Source organism: Salvelinus sp. IW2-2015, unplaced genomic scaffold (assembly GCF_002910315.2).
Source record: "Salvelinus sp. IW2-2015 unplaced genomic scaffold, ASM291031v2 Un_scaffold3452, whole genome shotgun sequence".
NCBI classification, from domain to species: domain Eukaryota; kingdom Metazoa; phylum Chordata; class Actinopteri; order Salmoniformes; family Salmonidae; genus Salvelinus; species Salvelinus sp. IW2-2015.
The window spans coordinates 1-20,564 of NW_019944732.1; the positions used below are offsets into that span (position 1 = coordinate 1).

The following is a 20,564-nucleotide window of genomic DNA, read 5'->3' on the forward strand; positions in this document are numbered from 1 at the left end:
TAAAGAAAGACAAATCATTACAATGAACAAAGAAGCAGGTGAAATCAGCTGCAGTGTTTCCTAACGTCAGTACTAATAGTCTGATGCTCTCTGGTTTCTGTAGCTCCACGACTTGCCAAGTTGAACACATAACGTGTTCTACGTGTATAACGATATCGAGCACTCAAGGGCGAGCCTCAGAGGATGACCATCACCTGTGAGGAGGACATCCACGTCACAGAGGAGGTCTACAGGAGACCTCTGTTCACCATGCCACTCTACAGGTTCATAGTCACTCCTTCTTTTTTGATATTTTAATGAGTGATCGTTTATTTCCTTCTTATTGACACATGCCACATGCTGTCTGCTCTCTCTGCTCTGTCTTTCTCTGCTCTCTCTGCTCTCTCTGCTCTGTCTTTCTCTGCTCTCTCTCGCTCTCTTTCTCTGCTCTCTCTTCTGCTCTTCTTCTCTGCTCCTCTCTCTCTCTCTCTGTTCTCAATTCAATTTCAATTTCTCTCTCTGCCCCCTCTGCATTCCGGAAGAGCGAGGGAGGAGAGACATCGGTTTGCGTCCCAAATGGCATGCCATTTGATTAATCTAGTGCACTACTTTGTCCAGGCCTATGGGGAATATAGTGCCACTTGGGAAGGCCTCGTTTGCATCCTGTTAGTAATCAGATCAGAGGAGCCGAAGCTTGTATTGAGATGTAATGAACAGCCAGCTCCAGTCCTCTCCAGACATGTCTACATATCCCCTCTCCTTCCCACAACCATCTGCACTGAGGCATGACCTCATATAACGTCAACAAAGAACATGTTTCAATGTGCCTTTTCAACAACATTATGTTTGTGGTGTGTGGTGTGTGTGTGTGTGTGTGTGTGTGTGTGTGTGTGTGTGTGTGTGTGTGTGTGTGTGTGTGTGTGTGTGTGTGTGTGTGTGTGTGTGTGTGTGTGTGTTGTGTGTGTGTGTGTGTTGTGTGTGTGTACAGTAAAGACCTAGTTATCTGGTGATAAAGACAGGGTGCAGAACAGGACTCCTGGGTGGGGGATTTATCTCTACTCTGGAACTCCCTGGTGGGCTGTGTTTGTTGTAGACATATGTTTCCCAACCACCATTGGTCAAAAGTAGTGCACTACATAGGGAATAAGGTGCAAGTTGGGACACATACATGATATTAGTAACCAGTTGTCTCTTATTACTATCTGTCTCATTCCAGGTCAATGTTGTCTTCCTATGTTGTGACCTACATAAAGGCAATATTGACAAAATAGATGTGTTTTCTCCTGTGAAAACACAGTAACTCTCTCTCTCTCTCTCTCTGTTCTTTCTCTCTTTCTCTCCCTCTCTCTGGTCTTTCTCACTCTCTGTTCTTTCTGCTCTATTTGCTCTCTCTCTCTTCTTTCTGCTCTATTTTGCTCTCTCTCTCTCTTACTGCTCTCTTCCTCTCTCTCTCTCTCTCTCTCTCTCTCTCTCTCTCTCTCTCCTCTCTCTCTCTCTCTCTCTCTCTCTCTCTCTCTCTCTCTCTCTCTCTCTCTCTCTCTCAGGTACTACCGGCTGCCACTACCAATGGAGGGAGCACCTCTAGAGGAGGATTTTGATGCCTTTGTTACTGTTCTCCGGGTGAGGAGGGTTCTTAGTGTTCTCAGGGTGAGGAGGTTCTTAGTGTTCTCAGGGTGAGGAGGGTTTCCAGGGTGAGGAGGTTCTTAGTGTTCTCAGGGTGAGGAGGGTTCTTAGTGGTCTCAGGGTGAGGAGGGTTCTCAGGGTGAGGAGGGTTCTTAGTGTTCTCGGGGTGAGGAGGTTCTTAGTGTTCTTCAGGGTGAGGAGGGTTCTTGATGTTGTCAGGGTGAGGAGGTTCTTAGTGTTGTCAGGTGAGGAGGGTTCTTAGTGTTCTCAGGGTGAGGAGGGTTCTTAGTGTTCTCAGGGTGAGGAGGGTTCTAGTGTTCTCAGGGTGAGGAGGGTTCTTAGTGTTCTCAGGGTGAGGAGGGTTCTTAGTGTTCTCAGGGTGAGGAGGGTTCTTAGTTTCTCAGGGTGAGGAGGGTTCTTAGTGTCTCGGGGAGGAGGGTTCTTAGTGTTCTCAGGGTGAGGAGGTTCTTAGGTGTCTCAGGGTGAGGAGGGTTCTTAGTGTTCTCAGGGTGAGGAAGGTTCTTAGTGTTCTCAGGGTGAGGAGGTTCTTAGTGTTCTCGGGGTGAGGAGGGTTTTTAGGGTTCTCGGGGTGAGGAGGGTTCTTAGTGTTCTCAGGGTGAGGAGGGTTCTTAGGTGTTCTCAGAGTGAGGAGGGTTCTTAGTGTTCTCAGGGTGAGGAGGGGTTCTCAGGGTGAGGAGGGTTCTTAGTGTTCTCAGGGTGAGGAGGGTTCTTAGTGTTCTCAGGGTGAGGAGGTTCTTAGTGTTCTCAGGGTGAGGAGGGTTCTTAGTGTTCTCAGGTGAGGAGGGTTCTTAGTGTTGTCAGGATGAGGAGGTTCTTAGTGTTCTCGGGGTGAGGATGTTCTTAGTGTTCTCGGGGTGAGGAGGGTTCTTAGTGTTCTCGGGGTGAGGAGGTTCTTAGTGTTCTCGGGGTGAGGAGGGTTCTTACTGTTCTCGGGGTGAGGAGGGTCTTAGTGTTCTCGGGTGAGGAGGGGTTCTTAGTGTCTCGGGGTGAGGAGGGTTCTTAGTGTTCTCGGGTGAGGAGGTTCTTATGTTCTCGGGGGAGGAGGGTTCTTAGTGTTCTCGGGGTGAGGAGGGTTCTTAGTGTTCTCAGGGTGAGGAGGGTTCTTAGTGTCTCGGGGGAGAGGGTTCTTAGTGTTCTCGGGGTGAGGAGGTTCTTAGTGTTCTCGGGTGAAGGAGGGTTCTTAGTGTTCTCGGGGTGAGGAGGGTTCTTTAGTGTTCTCGGGTGAGGAGGGTTCTTAGTGTTCCCGGGGTGAGGAGGGTCTTAGTGTTCTTAGTGTGAGGAGGGTTCTTAGTGTTCTCAGGGTGAGGAGGGTCTTAGTGTTCTCGGGTGAGGAGGGTTCTTAGTGTTCTTAGTGTGAGGAGGGTTCTTAGTGTTCTCAGGGTGAGGAGGGTTCTCAGGTGAGGAGGTTCTTAGTTTTCTTAGTGTTGTATGGAGGGTTCTTAGTGTTCTCAGGGTGAGGAGGTTCTCAGGGTGAGGAGGTTCTAGTGTTCTTAGTGTGAGGAGGGTTCTTAGTGTTCTCAGGGTGAGGGTTCTTAGTGTTCTTAGTGTGAGGAGGGTTCTTAGTGTTCTCAGGGTGAGGAAGGTTCTCAGGGTGAGGAGGATACTTAGTGTTCTCGGGGTAAATCCTCTTGTATTTGTCTTAAAGTAGTCACACTCGAATATCTTCCTCTTCCAGTAATATATTGGAGTGTGTCTTCCTCGTATGTGAACCTGCCTCCTACCAACTGTTTGTTGATTTGATGCACCATCCAATAACCTTTTATATCCTGTCCTTAAGTGGTGGTTGAGCGCGATGGCCCCGCCTTCTTTCATCTGCTAGAAACATCCTGAGGATTATCTGTACTTCCTGTATCCAGGTCCTTACAGGCTCTGGTYTAACAGCAGTGACCCGGCAGGGCTGCACCTGGACAGGATGTTCTGGACTTACCGGAGACATTAAATATATTCATGAGTGGAACATTCTAGAACACCTGGAGATTCTCAGCCAGGTTCTGAGACGGAAGATGGGAGGTTGACCCCACTCTCACACTGTGCACTGCTRTGCCCCATCCATCACCAATAACCATAATAGTTATTCTGAATATGACATTAAGCCTCACATCTAACTTCACAGCTTCATCTGTACAGGATGTGCTCTCTCTTTCTTTTTCCTTCTTTCTTTCTTTCTTTCTTTCTTTCTTTCTTTCTTTCTTTCTTTCTTTCTTTCTTTCTTTCTTTCTTTCTTTCTTTCTTTCTAAGTGTTTAGCCTTTTTGGAGTGCCTGTTTCTCTAGTGGCAGACTGTCCAGTTCTCTGTGGTTGTAAAGTGGTTGTTTCCAGTGGTCAAACGTAGTGCAGTAGTTAGGTTGGTATTTGGGACAGAGTGTTATTCCTGCTGCTGCTGCTCTGCTCGCCTGCCTGCCTGCCTGTCTGTCTGTCTGTCTGTCTGTCTGTCTGTCTGTCTGTCTGTCTGTCGCTTTGCTTTGCTTTGCTTTGCTTTGCTTTGCTTTGCTTTGCTTCGTGTCTGCCTGTCTGCAGCTCTACAGTGTTTGCTAGGTCTGTGATAGCTTCCTGATACGTTTCTTCACACTTCCTGTTTCAGTGGTTGAAGGGGGGTGTGCGGTAGCCTGGTCCCAGATCTGCTTGTGCTCTTGTCAACTAGATTGCTTTCATCATCAAACCATGGCATGGCAATGAGTGACAAGGAGTTGGCATGGTAACACAGACTGGCTCAGGCTCGGGGTGATGAGCTTCAGTTCAAAAACAGTCTCAATCACATGGAGTCACATTTCTGCTAGCAGCTGCACTAGACTGCTAAACAAACAGTGGTTTTATTAATAGTTTTGGTGATAATAACAGCTGGTTAAAAGGCAGTCGGCCTGTCTTTTTCTTTCTGACAAATGGGAATCCTCCAATAGTTTGGTCACATGGTCAGGGTGTAGACTAGAGACCAGCAACAGACAGACACTCCCAATTCCTTTTCAAATGTGTGTGTTGGTTTCCAGGACAGCTAGAAACTCCTGGATGAGTTGGTCAAATAAAGTTAGGAGAGATTAAAGGGCAACTTTTTCATTTGTATGTGGTGTTTTCCAATCCCTTGTATTTGTGTTGCGTGTTTTCAGGAGAGTCCCAACCTGTCTTTGAGAAGGGATGTTTCCAGGCCTCTGCTGTGGTGTGTGTGTGTGTGTGTGTTGTGTGTGTGTGTGTGTGTGTGTGTGTGTGTGTGTGTGTGTGTGTGTGTGTGTGTGTGTGTGTGTGTGTGTGTGTACAGTAAAGACCTAGTTATCTGGTGATAAAGACAGGGTGCAGAACAGGACTCCTGGGTGGGGGATTTATCTCTGTACTCTGGAACTCCCTGGTGGGCTGTTTTGTTGTAGACATATGTTTCCCAACCACCATTGGTCAAAAGTAGTGCACTACATAGGGAATAAGGTGCAAGTTGGGACACATACATGATATTAGTAACCAGTTGTCTCTTATTACTATCTGTCTCATTCCAGGTCAATGTTGTCTTCCTATGTTGTGACCTACATAAAGGCAATATTGACAAAATAGATGTGTTTTCTCCTGTGAAAACACAGTAACTCTCTCTCTCTTTCTCTCTCTGTTCTTTCTCTCTTTCTCTCCCTCTCTCTGGTCTTTCTCACTCTCTGTTCTTTCTGCTCTATTTTGCTCTCTCTCTCTTCTTTCTGCTCTATTTTGCTCTCTCTCTCTCTTACTGCTCTCTCTCTCTCTCTCTCTCTCTCTCTCTCTCTCTCTCTCTCTCTCTCTCTCTCTCTCTCTCTCTCTCTTCTCTCTCTCTCTCTCTCTCTCTCTCTCTCTCTCTCAGGTACTACGGCTGCCACTACCAATGGAGGGAGCACCTCTAGAGGAGGATTTTGATGCTTTGTTACTGTTCTCAGGGTGAGGAGGGTTCTTAGTGTTCTCAGGGTGAGGAGGGTCTTAGTGTTCTCAGGTGAGGGGGTTCTCAGGGTGAGGAGGGTTCTTAGTGTTCTCAGGTGAGGAGGGTTTTAGTGTTCTCAGGGTGAGGAGGGTTCTCAGGGTGAGGAGGGTTTTAGTGTTTCGGGTGAGGGGTTCTTAGTTTCTCGGTGAGGAGGGTTCTTAGTGTTTGTCAGGTGAGGAGGGTCTTAGTGTTGTCAGGGTGAGGGGTTCTTAGTGTTCTCAGGGTGAGGAGGGTTCTTAGTTTCAGGTGAGGAGGGTTCTTGTGTTCTCAGGGTGAGGAGGGTTCTTAGTGTTCTCAGGTGAGGAGGTTCTTAGTGTTCTCAGGGTGAGGAGTTCTTAGTGTTCTCAGGGTGAGGAGGGTTCTTATGTCTCGGGTGAGGAGGGTTCTTAGTGTTCTCAGGGTGAGGAGGGTTCTTAGTGTTTCAGGGTGAGGAGGGTTCTTAGTGTTCTCAGGGGTGAGGAAGGTTCTTAGTGTTCTCAGGGTGAGGAGGTTTCTTAGTGTTCTCGGGTGAGGAGGGTTTTTTAGTGTTCTCGGGTGAGAGGGTTTGTGTTCTCAGGGTGAGGAGGGTTCTTAGTGTTCCTCAGAGTGAGGAGGGTTCTCGTGTTCTCAGGGTGAGGAGGGTTCTCAGGGTTGAGGAGGGTTCTTAGTGTTCTCAGGGTGAGGAGGGTTCTTAGTGTTCTCAGGGTGAGAGGGTCTTAGTGTTCTCAGGGTGAGGAGGGTTCTTAGTGTTCTCAGGTGGAAGGGTTCTTATGTTGTCAGGATGAGGAGGGTTCTTAGTGTTCTCGGGGTGAGGATGTTCTTAGTGTTCTCGGGTGGAGGAGGGTTCTAGTGTTCTCGGGGTGAGGAGGGTTCTTAGTGTTCTCGGGTGAGGAGGGTTCTTATGTTCTCGGGGTGAGGAGGGTTCTTAGTGTTCTCGGGGTGAGGAGGGTTCTTAGTGTTCTCGGGGTGAGGAGGTTCTTAGTGTTCTCGGGTGAGGAGGGTTCTTAGTGTTCTCGGGGTGAGGAGGGTTCTTAGTGTTCTCGGGGTGAGGAGGGTTCTTAGTGTTTCTCAGGGTGAGGAGGGTTCTTAGTGTTCTCGGGGGGAGGAGGGTTCTTAGTGTTCTCGGGGTGAGGAGGGTCTTAGTGTTCTCGGGTGAGAGGGTTCTTAGTGTTCTCGGGGTGAGGAGGGTTCTTAGTGTTCTCGGGTGAGGAGGGTTCTTAGTGTTCCCGGGGTGAGGAGGGTTCTTAGTGTTCTTAGTGTGAGGAGGGTTCTTAGTGTTCTCAGGGTGAGGAGGGTTCTTAGTGTTCTCGGGTGAGGAGGTTCTTAGTGTTCTTAGTGTGAGGAGGGTTCTTAGTGTTCTCAGGGTGAGGAGGGTTCTCAGGGTGAGGAGGTTCTTAGTGTTCTTAGTGTGAGGAGGGTTCTTAGTGTTCTCAGGGTGAGGAGGGTTCTCAGGGTGGAGGGTTCTTAGTGTTCTTAGTGTGCTGTGTGTGTGTGTGTGTGTGTGTGTGTGTGTGTGTGTGTGAGCAGGTTGCTCATGAGTACCTGTCTCCAGACATACTCAGCACAGTGAAGGAGATGAAGGTGGCTAACTTCAGAAGAGTCCCCAAGATGCCCGTCTACGGCATGTCACAGCCTACATCAGAGGTATGATCAACACCAAGCCTGCACCCTATCACATTTGGTCAACGTCCAAAATGCTAGTTTCAGTCATTTCTATCTTTAGCAGACATATCTTTTGAAGGCGTCCCCGTTGATCCGGTAAGTTGTCTGTGAAGCTGAACTGAAGCGTGTCTGCCGGGTTGTGTGTTCTGTAGGCGACGGGTGCGGTGTTGACCCACCTGACGGACGAGAAGAGGAAGTACAGCCACGTCCTGTGGGTCAACCTGCAGGAGGAGCTGGTTCTGGAGGGGAACGGACAGGTCTTCACCCCCAGAGAGCCGTCCTGTCTGGAGCAACACATCCCTGTCCCCGCCACAGACCCCACACAGATAGAGGTACTATACACTATAAATACAGCAGTATGTGGACAGCCCTTCACATTAGTGGATTAGGCTATTTCAGCCACACCTGTTGCTGACAGGTGTATAAAATCGAACCCACAYCCATGCAATCTCCATAGACAAACATTGTCAGTAGAATGGCCTTACTGAAGAGGCCAGTGACTTTCAAGCGCGTAGCGTGTAAAAATAGTCTGTCCTCGGTTGCAACACTCACTACCGAGCTCCAAACTGCCTCTGGAACAACTACTGTTCGTCAGGAGCTTCATGAAATGGGTTTCCATGGATGAGCACAAACCTATGATCACCATGTGCAATGCCACCTGTCGGCTGGAGTGGTGTATAGCTCACCGCCATTGGACTCTGGAGCAGTGGAAATGCGTTCTCTGGAGTGATGAATCACGCTTCACCATCTGGCAGTCCGACGGAAGAATCTGGGTTTGGCGGATGCCAGGAGAACGCTACCTGCCTTAATGCATAGTGCCAACTGTAACGTTTGGTGGAGAGGAATAATGGTCTGGGGCTGTTTTTCATGGTTCAGGCCCCTTAGTTCCAGTGAAGGGAAATCTTAACGCCACAGCATACAATGACATTCTAGACGATTCTGTGCTTCCAACTTTGTGGCAATAGTTTGGGGAAGGCCCTTTCCTGTTTCAGCATGACAATGCCCCTGTGCACAAAGCGAGATCCATACAGAAATGGTTTGTCAAGATCGGTGTGGAAGAACTTGACTGGCCTGCAGAGCCCTGACCTCAACCACATCGAACACCTTTGGGATGAATTGGAACGCCGACTGCGAGCCAGGCCTAATCGCTCAACATCAGTGCCCGACCTCACTAAAGCTCTTGTGGCTGAATGGAAGCAAGTCCTCGCAGCAATGTTCCAACATCTACTGGAAAGCCTTCCCAGAAGAGTGGAGGCTGTTATAGCAGCAAAGGGGGGGACCAACTCCATATTAATGTCCATGATTTAGGAATGAGATGTTTGATGAGCAGTTGTCCCCATACTTTTGGTCATGTAGTGTACTAACACATCCATGTCCTCACCCCAGACCCCACACACAGAGGTACTACGTGACCCTAACCCCCAGTACATAGAGGTACTAAGTGACCTTAACCCCTATTACATAGAGGTAGTACTACGTGACCCTAACCCCCAGTACATAGAGGTACTAAGTGACCCTAACCCCCAGTACATAGAGGTACTACGTGACCCTAACCCCCAGCACATAGAGGTACTAGGTGACCCTAACCCCCAGTACATAGAGGTACTAGGTGACCCTAACCCCCAGCACATAGAGGTACTAAGTGACCCTAACCCCCAGCACATAGAGGACCCAGTACATAGAGGTACTAAGTGACCCTAAACCCAGCACATAAGGACTAAGTGACCCTAACCCCAGACACTAAAGGTACTAAGTGACCCTAACCCACACATAGAGGTACTAACTAACCCTAACCCCAGCACATAGAGGTACTAACTAACCCTAATGCCAACACATAGAGGTACTACGTGACCCTAACCCCCAGTACATAGAGGTACTAAGTGACCCTAACACCCAGCACATAAAGGTACTAAGTGACCCTAACCCCACACATAGGTACTAACTAACCCTAACCCCCAGCACATAGAGGTACTAACTACCCTAATGCCACACATAGAGGTACTACGTGACCCTAACCCCCAGTACATAGAGGTACTAAGTGACTCTAACCCCCAGTACATAGAGGTACTAAGTGACCCTAACCCCAGTACATAGAGGTACTAAGTGACCCTAACCCCCATCACATAGATGTACTAAGTGACCCTAACCCCCAGCACATATAGGTACTAAGTGACCCTAACCCTAACCCCTAGTACATAGAGGTACTAGGTGACCCTAACCCCAGCACATAGAGGTACTAAGTGACCCTAACCCCCAGCACATAGAGGTACTAAGTGACCCTAACCCCCAGCACATAGAGTACTAAGTGACCCTAACACCAGCACATAGAGGTACTAAGTGACCCTAACCCCCAGCACATAGATGCACTAAGTGACCCTAACCCCCAGTACATAGAGGTACTAAGTGACCCTAACACCCAGCACATAAAGGTACTAAGTGACCCTAACCCCCAGCACATAAAGGTACTAAGTGACCCTAACCCCACATAGAGGTACTAACTAACCCTAACCCCCAGCACATAGAGGTACTAACTAACCCCACACAGAGGTACTACGTGACCCTAACCCCCAGTACATAGAGGTACTACGTGACCCTAACCCCAGTACATAGAGGTACTACGTGACCCTAACCCCAGTACATAGAGGTACTACGTGACCCTAACCCCAGTACATAGAGGTACTAGGTGACCCTAACCCCAGTACAATAGAGTACTAAGTGACCCTAACCCCAGCACATAGAGGTACTAAGTGACCCAACCCCCAGCACATAGAGGTACTAAGTGACCCTAACCCCCAGCACATAGAGGTACTAAGTGACCCTAACCCCCAGCACATAGAGGTACTAAGTGATTGTTACGTGGACAATAAGTCAGTAAAGTAAAGTGATCCCCAGTCTGACTGTCCCTCCTCCTACCCCAGAAACTAGAGACAGCCCTGGGAGAGGAGGTTCAGAGAGCCCAGAAGTGGCTGGAGGTGACTCTGGAGCAGGAGAAACAGATGAAGATGTTTAAACCTGTCTGACGGTCCAGGAGGTCTTCAACCAGTACCAGAGAACCCACCAGGGACTGCTCTATAACGCATCCCTCTGTCAGACTGCTGCGCCCCAAGGAGGAGGTAAAGACAGACGCCACACACACACACACCAGGGACTGCTCTATAAACGCATCCCTCTGTCAGACTGCTGCGCCCCAAGGAGGAGGTAAACACACACACCACCAGGGACTGCTCTATAAACACATCCCTCTGTCAGACTGCTGCGCCCCAAGGAGGAGGTAAACACACACACACCAGGGACTGCTCTATAAACGCATCCCTCTGTCAGACTGCTGCGCCCCCAAGGAGGAGGTAAACACACACACACACACCAGGGACTGCTCTATAAACGCATCCCTCTGTCAGACTGCTGCGCCCCCAGAGGGAGGTAAACACACACACACACCAGGGACTGCTCTATAAACGCATCCCTCTGTCAGACTGCTGCGCCCCAAGGAGGAGGTAAACCACACACACACCAGGGACTGCTCTATAAACGCATCCCTCTGTCAGATGCTGCGCCCCCAAGGAGGAGGTAAACAACACACACACACACAGGGACTGCTCTATAAACGCATCCCTCTGTCAGACTGCTGCGCCCCCAAGGAGGAGGTAAAGACAGACGCCACACAACACACATACACGCACCACACACACACACACACACACCACACACACACACACACACACACAACACACACACACACACACACACACACACAACACACACACACACACACACACAAAGGTAATGTGTTTTGTGGAGGCACAGGTTTTCATGGGGCTGAATGAGGGTCAGTAGCAGGTTTTCATGGGGCTGATATGAGGGTCAGGAACAGGTTTTCATGGGGCTGATATGAGGGTCAGTAACAGGTTTTCATGGGGCTGATATCAGTGGCAGGTTTTCATGGGGCTGATATGAGGGCAGTGACAGGTTTTCATGGGGCTGATATGAGGGCAGTAGCAGGTTATCATGGGGCTGATATGAGGGTCAGTGACAGGTTTTCATGGGGCTGATATGAGGGTCAGTAACAGGTTTTCATGGGGCTGATATGAGGGTCAGTGGCAGGTTTTCATGGGGCTGATATGAGGGTCAGTAACAGGTTTTCATGGGCTGATATGAGGGGCAGTGACAGGTTTTCATGGGCTGATATGAGGGTGGAAATGGAAATCTTTGATCTCCCTCTAGTGGTGTTGAATGTTATACATGTTTTATGAATGATAGAACTGAATGTGCCTGTGTGTGTGCGTGTGTGTGTGCCGTGTGCGTGTGTGTGTGTGTGTGTGTGTGTGTGTGTGTGTGTGTGTGTGTGTGTGTGTGTGTGTGTGTGTGTGTGTGTGTGTGTGTGTGTGTGTGTGTGTGTGTGTTATGTTTTACCCTCAGGACTTTGACCAGCTCTTGGAGGCCATGAAGAGTACCTTGGCTGAGGACTCTCACTCAGCCTTCGTGTTCAACTGTTCCAACGGCAAGGGAAGAACACCACCGGCCATGTCATAGCTGCTCTCACTGTCTGGCACTTCAATGTAAGACTACACTTCTCACTGTCTGGCACTTCACTGTAAGACTACACTTCTCACTGTCTGGTACTTCACTGTAAGACTACACCTTCTCACTGTCTGGTACTTCAATGTAAGACTACACTCCTCACTGTCTGGCACTTCAATGTAAGACTACACTTCTCATGTCTGGCACTTCACTGAAGACTACACTCCTCACTGTTGGCACTTCACTGTAAGACTACACTTCTCACTGTCTGGCACTTCACTGTAAGACTACACTTCTCACTGTCTGAACTTCACTGTAATACTACACTCCTCACTGTCTGGCATTTCACTGTAAGACTACACTTCTCACTGTCTGACACTTCACTGTAAGCTATCTAACACATTACTCACTGTCTGACACTTCAATGTAAGACTACACTCCTCACTGTCTGACACTTCACTGTAAGACTACACTTCTCACTGTCTGACACTTCACTGTAAGACTACACTTTCACGTGCTGGCACTTCAATGTAAGACTACACTCCTCACTGTATGGCACTTCACTGTAAGACTACACTTCTCACTGTCTGGCACTTCACTGTAAGACTACACTTCCACTGTCTATGCACTTCAATGTAAGACTACACATCTCACTGTCTGGCACTTCACTGTAAGACTACACTTCTCACTGTCTGACACTTCACTGTAAGACTACACTTCTCACTGTCTGACATTTCACTGTAAGACTACTCCCCTCACTGTCTGACACTTCACTGTAAGAGTCTATTCTGGAATACCAACCTATATTCCAGGAATAGTCACTTTTCAAGTTTATTTGCTGAGTAATAAACACATTGCAGATTTACCAAGCTGTTAAACCAGTATTACAACAGCAATGTTAATCCGTCGTTGGTTCGTTTCTTCATAGGGCTTTCCTGAGTTTGGTGATGATAGATCGTCAGTGTTCCTGATGCCAAGTACACAAAGGGAAATTCAAGGTGAGTAACAAACATAGAGACTTTTACCAAAAGAGGTGTTTGAATGAAACATAAGAGTTTTATATTGACCACATAGCAGAGACTATAGTGCTACAGCTCAGTGTTAGAGCTGTAGTGGCATAGCAACCACCTAACAGACAAGATTCTCCTCTGGTCTGGAATAGTCTGGCTGACAAAGTCACACAAAGTCTGTAAAAATGGGACATGATACATCTCTGCTTGTCACTTTGCATTAAGGAGATAGATTGGGGTGGAAGGTCCTGCGATAGACCTTGTCCTGTCCAGGGGGTGTACTGAGAGAGATAGACCTGTGTCCTGTCCAGGGGTGTACTGAGGAATAGACTAGTGTCCTGTCCAGGGGGTGTACTGAGGAGATAGACTAGTGTCCTGTCCAGGGGTGTACTGAGAGAAGACTAGTGTCCTGTCCAGGGGGTGTACTGAGGAGATAGACGAGTGTCCTGTCCAGGGGTGACTGAGGTGATAGACTAGTGTCCTGTCCAGGGGTGTACTGAGGAGATAGACTAGTGTCCTGTCCAGAGGGTGTACTGAGGAATAGACTAGTGTCCTGTCCAGGGGTTACTGAGAGATGACTAGTGTCCTGTCCAGGGGTGTACTGAGGAGATAGACTAGTGTCCTGTCCAGGGGTGTACTGAGGAGATAGACTAGTTCCTGTCCAGGGGGTGTACTGAGATAGACTAGTGTCCTGTCCAGGGGTGTACTGTACAATCAAGTTGCTTCACGCTTCAAAAACAGCGTTCTGACCGGTCTGGTTCGCACAAGCCAAGGCCAAGGCTACTTACTTTACTACCTGGTCCACGGTAACACATCACCACCATCTCTCCATGCTACCTGGGTCCACGGTAACACATCACCACCATCTCTCTACGCTACCTGGTCCATGGTAACACATCACCACCATCTCTCTACGCTACCTGGGGTCCATGGTAACACATCACCACCATCTCTCTACGCTACCTGGGGTCCATGGTAACACATCACACCATCTCTCTACGCTACCGGGGTCATGGTAAACATCACACCATCATCTCTACGCTACTGGGTCCATGGTAAACACATCACCACCATTCCCTACGCTACCTGGGGTCCATGGTAACACATCACCCCCATCTCTCTACGCTACCTGGGTCCATGGTAACACATCACCACCATCTCTCTACGCTACCTGGGGTCCATGGTACACACTCACACCATCTCTCCAGCTACCTGGGTCCATGGTAAACACATCACCACCATCTCTCACGCTACCTGGGTCCATGGTAATACGTCACCACCATCTCTCTACGCTACCCTGGGGTCCATGGTAACACATCACCACCATCTCTCTACGCTACCTGGGGTCCATGGTAACACATCACCACCATCTATCTACGCTACCTGGGGTCCATGGTAACACATCACCACCATCTCTCTACTCTACCTGCGGTCCATGGTAAACATCACCACCATCTCTCTATGCTACATGGGGTCCATGGTAACACATCACCACCATCTCTCTACGCTACCTGGGGTCCATGTAACACATCACCACCATCTCTCTACGCTACCTGGCCATGGTAACACGTCACCACATCTCTCTATGCTACATGGGGTCCATGGTAACACATCACCACCATCTCTCTACGCTACCTGGGGTCCATGGTAACACATCACACCACATCTCTCTACGCTACCTGGGTCCATGGTAACACGTCACCACCATCTCTTCTACGCTACCTGGGTCCATGGTAACACATCACCATCTCTCTACGCTACCTGGGGTTCATGGTAACACGTCACCACCATCTCTCTACGCTACCTGGGGTCCATGGTAACACATCACCACCATCTCTCTAACGCTACCTGGGGTCCATGGTAACACATCACCACCATCTCTACGCTACCTGAGGTCCATGGTAACACTCACCACCATCTCTCTATGCTACCTGGGTCCATGGTAACACATCACCACCATCTCTCTACGCTACCTGGGTCCATGGTAACACATCACCACCATCTCTCTACCTACTGGGGTCCATGGTAACAACATCACACCACATCTCTCTACGCTACCTGCGGTCCATGTAACACGTCACCACCATCTTACGCTACCTGGTGTCCATGGTAACACATCACCACCATCTCTCTACGCTACCTGGGGTCCATGGTAACACATCACCACCATCTCTCTACGCTACCTGGGGTCCATGGTAACACTCACACCATCTTCTACGCCTACCTGGTGTCCATGGTAACACGTCCCCACCATCTCTCTACACACTACCTGTCTGACAGTCAGTGTGTGTATCCTGTCCTGTCGGACAGTCAGTGTGTGTATTCTGTCCTGTCGGACAGTACTGTGTGTATTCTGTCCTGTTCTGACAGTCAGTGTGGTGTATTCTGTCCTGTCTGACAGTCAGTGTGTGTATTCTGTCCTGTTGACAGTCAGTGTGTGTATTCTGTCCTGTCTGACAGTCAGTGTGTGTATTCTGTCCTGTCTGACAGTCAGGTGTGTATTCTTCCTGTCTGACGTCAGTGTGTGTATTCTGTCCTGTCTGACAGTCCGGTGTGTGTCCTGTCTGTCCCCAGGTGGTGATGCAGCTAGTTAGAACTACTGCCGGACGGCCTCCAGATGAAGAGGGAGGTGGACATGGCTCTGGACTCAGTCAGCGAGACCATGACCCCCATGCATTACACCTCAGAGAGATAATCATCTGTACCTATAGACAGGTAGGACCCCCCCCCATTACACACTATAGACAGGTAGGAACCACCCCCCTTACACACCTACAGACAGGTAGGACCCCCCCCCATTACACCAATAGACCGGTAGGACCACCCCCATTACATACCTACGGACAGGTAGGACCCCCCCCCCCCCCCATTAACACATAGACCGTAGGACCACCCCCCATTACACACTACGGACAGTAGGACCCCCCCCCCCCCATTACACACCTATAGACAGGTGGGACCCCCCCCCCATTACACACCTATAGACAGTAGGCCACCCCCCCATTACACACCTAATAGACAGGTAGGACACCCCCATTACACACCTATAGACAGGTGGGACCCCCCCCCCATTACACACCTATAGACAGGTAGGACCACCCCCATTACATACACTACAGACAGGTAGGACCACCCCCCCATTACACACCTATAGACAGGTAGGACCCCCCCATTACATACCTACAGACAGTAGGACCACCCCCATTACACACCTATAGACCGGTAGACCACCCCCCACTTACATATCTACAGACATACACCCCATAGACAACCATACTAGATCATACCACCCATAGACAACCATACTAGACCATACACCCCATAGACAGCCATACTAGACCATACACCCCATAGACAAACCATAACTAGACCATACCACCCCATAGACAACCATACTAGAACCATTACCCCCATAGACAGCCATACTAGACCATAACACCCCATAGAACAACCATACTAGGACCATACACCCCATAGACACCCATACTAGACCATACACCCATAACAGCACATACTAGGACATACACCCATAGACAACCATACTAGACCATACACCCCATAGACAGCATACTAGCCATGACACCCATAGACAACCATACTAGACCATACACCCCATAGACAACCATACTAGACCATACACCCCATAGACAACCATTATACTAGACCATACACCCATAGACAGCCATACTAGACCATAGACAACCTACTAGACCATACACCCCATAGACAACCATACTAGATCATACACCCAAGACAGCCAACTAGACCATACACCCCATAGACAACCATACTAGACCATACACCCATAGACAACATACTAGACCATACACCCATAGACAGCCATACTAGACCATACACCCCATAGACAACCATACTAGACCATACACCCCATAGACAGCCATACTAGACCATTTACACCCCATAGACAACGCATACTAGACCATACACCCATAGACACCATACTAGACCTACACCCATAGACACCATACATAGACCATACACCCCATAGACAACCATACTACACCATACCAACCATAGGACAACCATACAGACCTACACCACCAGTAGAAACCATACTAGACCAACCCCCATAGACAGCCATACTAGACCATACACCCATAGACAGAACATACTAACATACACACCCATAGACAGCCATCACTAGACCATACACCCCATAGACAACCATACTAGACCATACCCCCATAGACAGACATACTAGACCATACACCCCATAGACAACCATACTGACCATACACCCCATAGACAACCATTACTAGACCATACACCCCATAGACAGACATACTAGACCAACAACCCATAGAACAACCATTACTAGACCATACACCCCATAGACAACCATACTAGACCATACATCCCATAGACAAAAGCCATACACCCCATAGACAACCATACTAGACCATAACAACCATACATACACCATACGAGACCATACACCCCTAGACAACCATACTAGACCATACCACCCCCATAGACAACATACTAGACCATACCACCCCATTAGACAGCCATACACCCATAGACAACCATACTAGACCATACACCCCATAGACAACCATACTAGACCATACACCCCTAGACAGCCACTAGACATACACCCCATAGACACCATACTAGACCATACACCCCATAGACAACCATACTAGACCATACACCCCATAGACAGCCATACTAGACCATACACCCCATAGACAACCATACTAGACCATACACCCACCATACACCCATAGACAGCCTTACTAGACCATACACCATAGACAACCATACTAGACCATACACCCCATAGACAACCATACTAGACCATAGACCCCATTAGACACCTTACTAGACATACACCCCATAGAACAGCCAACTAGACCATACACCCCAGAACAAGCCATACTAGACAATACACCCCATAGACAACCATACTAGACCATACACCCCATAGGACAACCCCATACTAGACCATACACCCCATAGACAACCATACTAGACCATACACCCCATAGACAACCATACTAGACCATACACCCCATAGACAACCATACTAGACCATACACCCCATAGACAACCATACTAGACCATTACACCCCATAGACAACCATACTAGACCATTACACCCATAGACAGCCATAACTATGACCATACACCCCATACACACCATACTAGACGCATACACCCCATAGACAACCATACTAGACCATACAACCCATAGACTAACCATAACTAGACCATACACCCCATAGGCACAACCATACTAGACCTACACCACCATCAGACCATAACCCATACTAACGATACACCCATAGACAACCATACTAGACATACCACCAGACACCATACTAGACCATACCCCCTAGACAACCATATACTCAGACCATAGACAACCATACTAGCATACACCCCATAGACACATACTAGACAATACACCCCATAGCAACCTACAGACCATACACCCCATAGACAGCCACTAGACATACACCCCATAGACAGCCATATAACCATACACCCATAGACAGCCATACTAGACCATACACCCATAGACCAACCATACTAGACCATACACCCATAGACAACCATACTAGAACCATACACCCCATAGACAACCATACTAGACATACCCCATAGACACCATACTAGACATACACCCCCATAGACAGCCATAACCCCATAGAAGCCATACACCCCATGCAACCATAGACAATAACAACCCATAGACACCATACTAGACCAACACCCATAGACAGCGCATACTAACCACACCCATAGCACAACCATACTAGAACCATACACCCCATAGACAACCATATTAGACCATTACACACATACACCCCATTAGACAACCTTACTAGACCAAACCCATAGAACAACCATACTTAGACCACTACACCCCATAGACAGCCATACTAGACCATACACCCCATAGACAGCCATACTAGACATACACCCATAGTACAAACCATTAACTCGACCATAAACACCCCATAGAACAACCATACTAAGACCATACACCCCATAGATAACCTACTAGACCTATACACCCCATAGGACAGACAACCATACTAGACCATACACCCCATAGACAGCCATACTAGACCATACACCCCATAGACAACCATACTAGACCATACACCCCATAGACAGCCATACTAGACCATACACCCCATAGACAGCCATACTAGACCATACACCCCATTGATTGTCGTGTGTCACAGGTGCATTTCTAGTCTGAAAGACATGGCCCTGAACTGGTACAACCCAATGGGAGAGACAAGACTATTTAGGTACAGTTCTACTTCTGGCCCATAGATGGCAGTAATGCTCTTGTTTTTATTTGCTACAGTTCTACTACTGGCCCATAGATGGCAGCAGTTCCACTCCTGGCCAATAGATGGCAGTAATGCTCTTGTTTTTAGGTGACTAGTCATGTCTTGGACCCAAGGTACACAAAAGCATCTACAAGTACTATGTTTGTTTAGTAGTTGTTGTTTTATGTTAATTATTTTACTTTAGGGTGCAGTACTGGTTAGAAATTAATAATATGTTGTTGCTTATGGTAATAAGGGGCGGCAGGTAGCCTGGTGGTTAGAGCATTGGACTTGTAACCGAAAGGTTGCTAGATCGAATCCCCGAGCTGGCAAGGTAATAATCTGTTGTTCTGCCCCTGAACAAGGCAGTTAACCCACTGTTCCTAGGACGTCATTGAAAATAAGAATTTGTTCTTAACTGACTTGCCTAATTAAATAAAGGTTACATATATATATACTGGTTTACATTGACTAGTTGCTTTGAACTCTTCATTGAGGAAGCATAGTGAGTAGGGTAGGGTATAGTGAGTAGGGTATAGTGAGTAGGTTAGGGTATAGTGAGTAGGGTGTGTCTAATACTACTACAGCTCTGGTTGACTCCTGTCCTGAAGTGTGTGTGTGATAAATCAATTAAAATGTTATTGGTCACATATAAACATATTTAGCAGATGTTATTGCGGGTGTAGTGAATTGCTTGTGTTTCTAGCTCCAACAGTGCAGTAGTATCTAACAATTCACAACAATACACACACGGAGTTAAGAAATATATACATATTAGTGGCATTCAGTAGAATACAGTATATACAAAAGATATGAGTAAAACAGTATGTGACATAATTAAAGTGACCAATGATTCCATGTTTATGTACACAGGGCAGAAGCCTCTAAGGTGCAGGGTTGAGTAACCGGGTGATAGCCGGCTAGTGTGTGTGTGTGTGTGTGTGTGTGTGTGTGTGTGTGTGTGTGTGTAGAGAGAGGGATCCTATAGTTCAACAGGGATGCAGTGCTCTGCTCTCTCTGTTTTTGCCATTTGTAATACAGACTGTAATCAATGTGTGTCTGTCTGTACTGAGGCTGCACCCTGAGGCTGCCTGACTGCACATGGGCCAGCCGGAGGTACCCTGCCCCGTCTCCACACTATCAATGGGCCTCATTGTCCTGCCGTCTCTCTGTCTCTCTCTCTTTCCCCCTGCTCTCACTCTCAAGCTTTTGCTCTGTCTTCAGATTTCTCTCTCTTGCTCTTTCTTTCTTTCTTTCTTTCTTTCTTTCTTTCTTTCTTTCTTTCTTTCTTTCTTTCTTTGTGTCAACACAGCAGCACTACAACCCTGCCACTGCTTCCCACCTTTAATAGATTCCACTCTGTGACATATTCTTCTGTAATATTTTATTCATCGATAGTCTTCGTCCTCTCTGCAGTGTTTGTATCACTCTTACCCATCATAGTAATCATCTCTACATACAGTAACCTCTCATTTATAAACTTGTGGTGACTTTGTGGTTGGGTAACTGACCAGGTTACTTTTTCCACTTTGTGGGAAGGA

The 20,564-nt window shown here is 48.0% G+C and overlaps 1 protein-coding gene across 1 annotated transcript; it reads left to right on the plus strand.

Annotated features, from left to right (window-relative positions):
• Window positions 1-127: 127 nt before the first annotated feature.
• Window positions 128-19,911, plus strand: LOC112075894 (phosphatase domain containing paladin 1; the record flags this gene model as incomplete). Its single annotated transcript, XM_070441104.1, is given in 18 exon segments — window positions 128-161; window positions 164-263; window positions 1,524-1,599; window positions 4,723-4,772; window positions 6,100-6,154; window positions 7,050-7,166; window positions 7,337-7,516; window positions 10,103-10,193; window positions 10,196-10,226; window positions 10,456-10,528; window positions 11,601-11,706; window positions 11,709-11,740; window positions 12,631-12,652; window positions 12,655-12,700; window positions 15,203-15,206; window positions 15,303-15,387; window positions 15,390-15,427; window positions 19,897-19,911. Coding segments are annotated over 18 exon segments (1,155 nt in total), but the record flags the coding sequence as incomplete, so codon positions are not given.
• Between the last annotated feature and the right edge of the window lie 653 nt (window positions 19,912-20,564).